Here is an 8482-nt window from a genome sequence, read left to right as displayed (position 1 = left end):
TCGGGCATCGATGAATAAAACAATAGAAGGGAAATATATTTGTTATCCATTGAAAGCTCGCAAGAAAGTTTTCTCCATTTTTTTTCATTTTGGTGCTTTAATCGCGTTAAAACGTTTTCTTTTGAGAGGGAATAAGAGAGTCTGCGGAAAAGTTAAGAAAGATACTGGAGAGCTTTTAAGATGAAAATTGGAACATCAATTTTTTAATATTCTTCTTCTTCTGTTAAAAAATAATAGAAGCATGTGGTTAAGCTGTTCAGCATATTAGAGGTAAATGTAGGAGAAATCCGTCGAATCTGAGTTATTTTTATTTTTATTTATTATTTTACACAGTATATTATAATTTAATTATAACAAGTATTTTTCGTTACGCAAGGGTGCCGAAGAATATTACTAGCACGAGTAGGCCGGAACGAGATCTCGAGCCGTCTAATAAACAATTGCCTTCGCGCGCGCGCGCAAAGTGGCCCTATTTTTCCCCTAATTCCATCAGGCTGAAAGTGGCGACGCGGCGGCGCAGGGAAGCCCAAGAAGAGTAGAGACAGACACTCGACGGTAGCATAGAGCTGCTACTTCTGCTGCTGCTGCTGCTGCTGTTGCTGCCGAGTCCTGGAGCGCCGCGTTTCTCAGCGGCTTTGACATGCAAATTGCCTGACAATGAATTTCGTAAAACCTTTTACCGCGGAGTGCGCGCTTCGAGGGGTGGCGCAGGGGCGACGGGACGGGAGAGAGGTGAAACGGAGCACGCCCTCTTGTGCGCGACCCTACGCATACATCGACGGGAGGGGGAGGGAAGAGGGGTGGAAAGAGGGATGACTCGGGAGAGAGAGACGCCAGACGACGTCGCGGTATTAATCACTGTCTACCGGCGTCAGGCAGCTTCAACCATCTTCTCTCTATTAAGCGTGAATCTCGTGATGCTCGAAAATCAGTTACTCGTGCCCGATTAAAACGTACCCTCTACCCGCGCGGTCGGATTGAGATTGATCCCGGTACCGCGCAGCGAAATGGCATTTTATCGAGAGGAGGCTGAAAAAAAGGAGAGAAAAATCTTAATCCACTGTGTATGTTTAATTGTAAGCGGCCGTCATTTTAAATTGAAGACGAGGAAACTGTGGGCATATGGAATTTTAAAATTTGCACGGAGCAACAATTTTATTTGCGGCGTACGATTGTCCTAATTAATATTATATTATTTCCCTATGTTACAATATGTATACAATATTATGTATACAATCTGTACATAATATTATATTATTCCATTGTTCCGTGAAACAAAACGGAAAAAGATCCTGTCTTCTTTTCCCATGTTACGTAGAGTTTATCATTTTTTAAAACTATTTCCCCAACATATCGTTCGGCTGATCTGTTCCCGCACGCTTAAGGATTGAATTTTATTCGCTTTTCTTCCTCTATAAAATATCACATCGAATCTTCGCAGAAACGGTCTCTCGTGTCAACGGCTATTTTATTCGCATGGCCGCGAAGATCGTGTTCGCCGTAAAAGTGATACGCCGCGCGCGTTGTCTGAATTGTAAAGGGCCACTAAGCGCGAAGGGGGCGGGAGGGGAGGAAAAGACAGAGCATCCGCAAAATCCGCCCATCCCGTTCCGGCGGAGTTACGAGGATGGAAACGCTATCGGTATAGCGTACGGGGGATCAATCGGATTTTTCTGCGAACGCCAGTCTGCCCTCAGCACACAATGACGCGAGAGCGACGTTACGCCGGCTCGTTGAATCCCGGCTAGCCGCGTAATGGGTATCGAGAGACATCGTTAAGCGTCGATCGCCTCTCCCAAAGTGGCCCGGCGCCTTGATTCACCCTCCCTCGTCCTCCCTCGCCCTCCGCGTGCTGTCCGCCGCGTGCTTTCTCTGTCTCGCCTTTCTATCTCGCGCCACACCGGGCGAGGATGCTGTAAGACTATGTCGGTGCGCGTTGGCTATAGATCGCGATGGTAGAGTTCGCGAAGGTGGTAGTGAAGGAGAATATAGGGAGGGGTGGGGGGGGGAGAAACTGAGGAAGGAGCAAGAGCAAGAGCAAGAGATGGCGCGGGCGAAGGAGAAGGAGGAGGAGGAGGAGGAAGTGGAAGAGGAGGTTAAGGAAGGTAGATGCGCGGAGGTGGAGAGGAATAGGGGATAAACCATGATGTCGTTGATTAATACGGTTTACCAGTAAGTGTAACGGAGTGTGCAGAACACGCGCGTCCGCTACTCCCCCTGCACCCTGCCGCCCTTTCGTCTTCCATCGGGGCGGCTGCTGCCTTTCCTCTCTCTATTCACCATCTCCGTCTTATTCGCCATCGCCACCACCACCACCTCCGCCGTCGTCGTCGTTGCTGCCGCCGTCGCCGCCGCCGCCGCCACCGCCGCCGCGGAGGCAGAAGAGCCGTGCCTCCCTTCCACCCCCGGCGGAATTCGTTGCACCAACCGGGAGCCACGTGCCGATCAATGGCGTCTTGCCGCTGGTTGGTCGAGCCGGGAACAACCCCCTCGCTCGCTTCTCCGTCTCGTCCTCCCGCGCCGCCGCCGCCACCCTCTCTCGTCTCCTTCTCGTTCTCCACCTACGCCTTCTCCTACGCCTACCCCTCCGCGCGCTTTCTCTCCTTTCTTTTTACCCCGTGAGAAGACTCGACGGCATGTACCCTCGAGGAGGGTTGATCCCATAAGAGAGGGCGAGCTTTTCTTATGAGGAGCATTGATTGCCAACACCCCTCCCCTTCTTCTCCTCCTCTTCCTCCCTCCCCCTTGCCCTCCCCTCGTCTCTTGCCACTAGTTTCACCGACTCGCGCCTCTTAACCTTCTCTCGCCCTTCTACGGCGATTCGCTTCCACTTCCGTGAGACTGCATCTCTTCTCTTTCTCGGTCTCTTCTCTCTCTCTCTCCCTTTCTCTTCTTTTCTCACGATGTTGCATTATTTCTTCCATCTCTTGTGTTTCTACCCATTCTACTCGGCGGATCGGTCCTCGGCTCTCAGTTATGGTACAATTATTTGTCTATATAGGATCGAAGGAGCTGCTTCTTGACGCTCCGATGCCATTGGCGAATGCGGGGGGATGGGGAACCTGAATTGCACCGAGATCGAATCGCCGAGCGATATCCAGTGCGATATGCAATCTCGCGGTAACGTGCTACACGTGCAAAAATAAGTTATAGCATCGGAATTTTCGGGACGGAAAGTCGGGGACGAGGTGAAGCGAGATGCGGAATAATAATCGAGTTCGCAGTACCCCTTACGACTACCCAGCGTGTATACGGGTGGAAGGGAGGGGAGGGTGGGAGGAATAAGATAATTATGAACGAACGAATGATTTGTACACCAGGGGATTCATCACATGAGAGAACAAGTTTATTCGATATATCGCTACCACAGTTTTGACTACACAGTTAATCGCTACCTTAATCGCTATATGTACTTTTCATTAGGCTATCTTTGATTAGCACTGACTATTTATTTCGAGAGGTAATATACAGGTCTCTACAAACAACTACGTCCGTTTCGCTTCTACGCCTTTCGTTTCGCGAAAATCCAGAGGGACTGCGACATAAATGGAGTTATCGTTATCTCGTCGAATTTATGCGTAATCATCAAACCAAATCCGTTCCGTGATCTCGCCCTCTCCTCCGCGGCTCCGAACCCTCTCTCGTTCCCTCGATCCAGAACGGCGGATTTTATTTGATGAATTACGGCACTCGCAAACGTAGCAAATATCTGAAATCGGTTAATATTGCCGGCCGATCGACGAACATTTTTTTTTTTTTTTTTTTAAGGCATATAAGAGTAGTAGCCAACTCGAAACGAGTTTCTTCGCTTCACCTGCAACCGGCGATCAAAACCCATATAATCTCGAGATCAATTTAATTTAGGGAACATTTACAAGAAAAAAAAAAAGGAAACGTCCGACGTTTTCCGACAGCAGTATCGAAATCTGTGAATCTGAGATCGTATCGGTTTCGATTCCCGCTCGCAGGCAATTTTATGATGAATGCACACTCGAGCCTGTCCGCGTGGCTTGAACGAATCGACTGGTCGAGCGTATCGAGCAATTGAATATACAGCGCATCAGGCACGTGTTGGTCCGTCGCGTCTTCTTACTCGCGTGGAAGGAAACGAAACCATCCGTATAAACACACCTCTTGTGCTACACATCTTCCCCGCACAGGTCGCACTCGACCGCAATATCGCGCGCGTCGTTCTCGTTCCCGTTCTCGCCGCATTTACTTCTCTCATTATGTACAATATAAGCGCGATCCGCCGCGCGCGTTTCCAAATTCAAGAAGCCAATTCTGAAATCCGGCTTCTCCCTCTCGCGGAATTTTAGGATGCTTTTTCTTCGCCGTGATTAACGGATTGGACAAACTGGTTTTGCTTTTTTTTTTTTTTACGATACATCTGGAACTTAACGATTTTCATACGTTGTAGATTGTGAATAGAGCGGCGATACAAATGTATCTAGGTCGCGAGTTACGAGGCAATAAATAAAATATAAATTCTGCATAATATAGAGATTTAGACGCTATTGCTGATTAAATATGTGAGAAAAAGGTTTACGTGTCTGAGAATAACTACGGAAGATTATTGTAATGCACCCCGCCTATTTACATTGTTCGCGGATATAACAAAGTAATCTGCAAATTGATAGTGCTGCATTATTCAACCGTTTATTGCATATGCAATGAGTATTAATAGTATCTGTTTCCCATTTTTATTAAAATCCCCAAAAAGATAGAATAGCCGAGAAACATGAGAAATAATCGCAAATGATCGATTTAGTACTTTCAAAGAGAAAGAGAAGAAATTAAACAGTTTACTTAAAAACTTTATAGAATTAATGCCGTCTTGTCATTAAAAATGAAGTTGATTGTCAAATTTGCTGCAAATCGAAATTTCTCGCTTCTCAACATTTCTTCCTCGGAACTCAACGTGTTATATGAGCTAAAATAAGTTTTCTATCAAGATTGCGCAAGTTTTTAACAGGATTCACGCCATGTTTATTTTAACAAGTCGCAATCGAAGACAGCATGAATACAGTTTGCGGTGTTTGCGCGAGCTCGCCTTACCGAGCCAAAGTTACCACCTTAGTAGTAGCATTGTGGTTCGTTAATTCTTCATCGTCTTCCGGAATTGAGACCCTTAAAACTCGCCTGAACTATCACAACGTCGAAACTTAGAAAAGCTTTTTTTCCGGTTAAAAACAAAAAATACGGGAAGATTAAAATGCAGTTATTTATAATAAGGAAAGCACTTATGAAGATGGCTGTGTAACATCGATGAGTTCAAATTTTCGACGCTACATTTTCGGTAAACTGAAATCAACTGTTAACTCGATGATATCAACGATTTAAAAACGCTTCGTAAACTTCAAAATTAAATCTGACAAAAACGACCATATATCTAACGGTAGTGCTTACTGCAAAAAAGCTAGAAAAATAATTTTCCGTACATGAAAAAAAAAAAACACAGAAACGCATAACGTTCTATATATATTTGTCATAACATTCTTCAGCATCTAGATGGCATCGAGATCCGAACTCACCGAGATTGTTATATCGTTGTCTAGCTTCGAACTTTGCAACCATCCGATACGCGCAGAATATCCCTTTGAGATTTATGTGTTGCGCCTACGAGACGACGATTCCGGTATTCGTGAAGGCGATCCTAGGGATCTTCCTTAGTGGTGGGTTGTATCTGATGTACCACGCCAGGCAGATGGTGATGGTGATGATGTTCCGGTCGCCTGGAGAGGCCCAACAAGGGCGGCAGCAGCGGTAAGGGTAGAGGCAGGGGCAGCCCTCCGGGGAAGCCGGCGAGGCCACCGAGAAGGGCGGAGGCGGTCGAGTGTTCCTGAGCTTTCCTTCGCAGCTCGGCGAGGCTGTTGCTCCGATGGAGGTCGGTGGTGCCGGTGCCGGCGGCGCCGGGTTTGCAACAGCCGCAAATCGAACCGGGCCAGCCAGTCGGCGACCAGGACAACATCTCCTGAAGACTGCCCGGCCGATGCTGATCGCTGGTCGTCCACAACGTAGGAGTCGTCGATGTCAACGATGTCGACGCGCTGCTTATGACTTTGTTGCTGAAGAGCGGCGGTGAGAATTGCGCAGCCAGATGAGGAGAGAAGAAGATGGACGTCGGCGGCTCCACTGGCCTGAAGCCCGCGCCTATCCCCGTAGTGCTAAAAGTTTGACGAGAGGGAAGAATAAATATACGTAGGAAATTAGACTTGAACTGATAAAACAATAAAAAATATATGACGAGGTGCAAATTGAAATTTAGCAAAGTTTTATTTTCAATTTAAAGAGTAGTTTAGAATGCACCTCTATCACGTTAAGAGTCGCCGACTGAGTAAATTTTCTAAACTGATAAAGATAATAATTGTTATATTGAAACGTTTTCTTTTTTTTTTTTTCGTTTCTTTTTTAACATTGAAATTCTTATATTCTTATATTGAAATACAGAAAAATTTTTTAGCGCAGAAACATAGGGTGCAATTTTCTAGTTAAAAATTTTAATGCAGCGAAACGTAAATTTTTTAAGTTGAAACAAAGTCTCATCTTCATAATTAATATTTTAAAGATACACGTTGCATTTATTTTCGTTTCGAAATGACAAAAGAATATTATTCTCTTCCTTATCTTGTAATTTCTTAGACTCAACGCAGTAGCACAATTGACGCGCACTGATACACGTAGACATAGAAATGTCTCAATCGTCACGCCGGAAACGATCCTTAACTCGTCCGCGAATTAACGCTATTTCAAGCACCGGCGCGATTATCGCCAAAAGGACGTCGCAATTTCGCACGATTCCAACTACCGGCGTATCAGCATAGCGAAAGCAAGAGACAGATAGACAGACGCAAACGAAGTGCGAGAGAAAGACTGAAACCGAGAACGGATGGAGGGAAGGAGAAAGGGAGAGGGAGAAAGAGAGAGAGAGAGAGAGAGAGAGAGAGAGAGAGAGAGAGAGAGAGAGAGAGAGAGAGAGAGAGGAGGAGCCGCAGCCTCACAAGCGCTAATCCGATTAGCACGCGCGATGTTCCGCATCCTCCGAGAGGAGCGGAGGCTGCTTTGAGGCGCTGATGATTATCTCAAATATTAATCGCAAATATTGTTTAATTAATGTAACGAGCTCGAGTCGGTGCTCGAGTCGGAGCCGAGATCGCGGGGAGGTAGAGGAAAGGAGGTAGGAAAGGATGGCGGAGGACGCATGGGGGGGAAGGTAGGAGAGTTAGGGCAGGCAACTCACGGCATTTAGGTCGTTAGTGGGGTGGGCGATGAGGGGGTAGGAAAGACGCAGTTCGCGTCGGCAGGCCAGAGTAACGGATTTCAGGTGGTTGCTTGGCGGAGGGGTTGAATTGGGAGTTGAAGGGGAAGAGAGGAGGCTAAGGGTGGCAAACCGCGACGCGCGGAGGGGGGAGGGGACGATAGAGACGGCGGTGGCGGCGGCGGCGGCGGCGACGGCGGCGGCGGCGGCGGCGGCGGCGGTGGTGAGAGGAAGAGCCGAACCGCGGTAAGCGCGATAATTAGCGGCAATTAGCCGCGTAGTCTACCGTGCGCCTTGCCTACGTGCGCTCGTTTACTTGCCGCGCGCGCGCACACATGCAAATGCACCCGGTGCGTGATGGACGAAGCGCGACTTAGCACATCCCCCTATCTTATCGACGCGTTTGCTCGGCACTGAGTTACGGTGTCGAGTTACGATGTATACGAAGGATGACGGCTGAAACGCAGATTACCTAGCAGACACTACGTAAGATTAACGTCCGCGCGCGCTTTGGAACGAAAAGAAAAAAAAAAATCGTTGCAAAAGGGAAGAAAACTGGAAACGGCGGAAATGGCAACGATAATTACGCGAAACGGAATAAAATTCTTAGGCACAATTAGTGTTGCACATTAATTTTGTGAATATTCTGCAATTTATAAAATTAAACTTTGACTCTATTAATTACGACTGCGATATTCGTATTTTTAATTTATTATTTGATTAATATAGAGACAATATTTATTTATACACATAATATAAATCATGGTAATCGTGGAAACATAGTATTACGAAGAATTTTCGGTGATTTTCTCTGATTCATTAACATTTATAATATCCACAATAAAGTATAAAATATAGTTAAATTTTTTACTAAAATTGTAGTAAATTCTCTGAAAAAGATTCTCTCTGTGTACGAGTCACATAATGGAAATTTAAATTCTTATATTCTTTTAGATGGAAAATGTGAAATTTGTACCTCGATAATTTGAAATGTTCTCTCTCTCTCTCTCTCTCTCTCTCTCTCTCTCTCTCTCTCTCTCTCTCTCTCTATCCCTCTCTTTCTCTCTCGTATCATTTTATCTACCTTTTTTCATCTCCACGAACTCGTAATTCAGTCGGGCACACGTGTGATCACTTTAGTTATTTTATTTAATATTTATGCGCTCCATTTTACTTAGGTATATCTAGTTTTTTATCCTATAATCGCTTCTAGATAAGTAACGA

The 8482-nt window shown here is 46.0% G+C and overlaps 1 protein-coding gene across 2 annotated transcripts in view; it reads right to left on the bottom strand.

Moving 5' to 3' along the window:
* Positions 1 to 3324: 3324 nt before the first annotated feature.
* LOC105835666 (cone-rod homeobox protein) overlaps positions 3325 to 8482 on the bottom strand; it is a 38537-nt gene continuing 33379 nt past the window's right edge. For both annotated transcript variants that reach the window (XM_036290836.1, XM_036290837.1), the window contains exon 5: positions 3325 to 6167. In XM_036290836.1, the coding sequence (XP_036146729.1) occupies positions 5657 to 6167 (511 nt within the window). In that variant the 3' untranslated portion in view covers positions 3325 to 5656. The remainder of the gene's footprint in view (positions 6168 to 8482) is intronic.

Source organism: Monomorium pharaonis, chromosome 8, assembly GCF_013373865.1.
Source record: "Monomorium pharaonis isolate MP-MQ-018 chromosome 8, ASM1337386v2, whole genome shotgun sequence".
Classification (NCBI taxonomy): domain Eukaryota; kingdom Metazoa; phylum Arthropoda; class Insecta; order Hymenoptera; family Formicidae; genus Monomorium; species Monomorium pharaonis.
The sequence above is the reverse complement of the archived record's forward strand: the minus strand, read 5'-3'. Positions and strand labels throughout refer to the sequence as shown.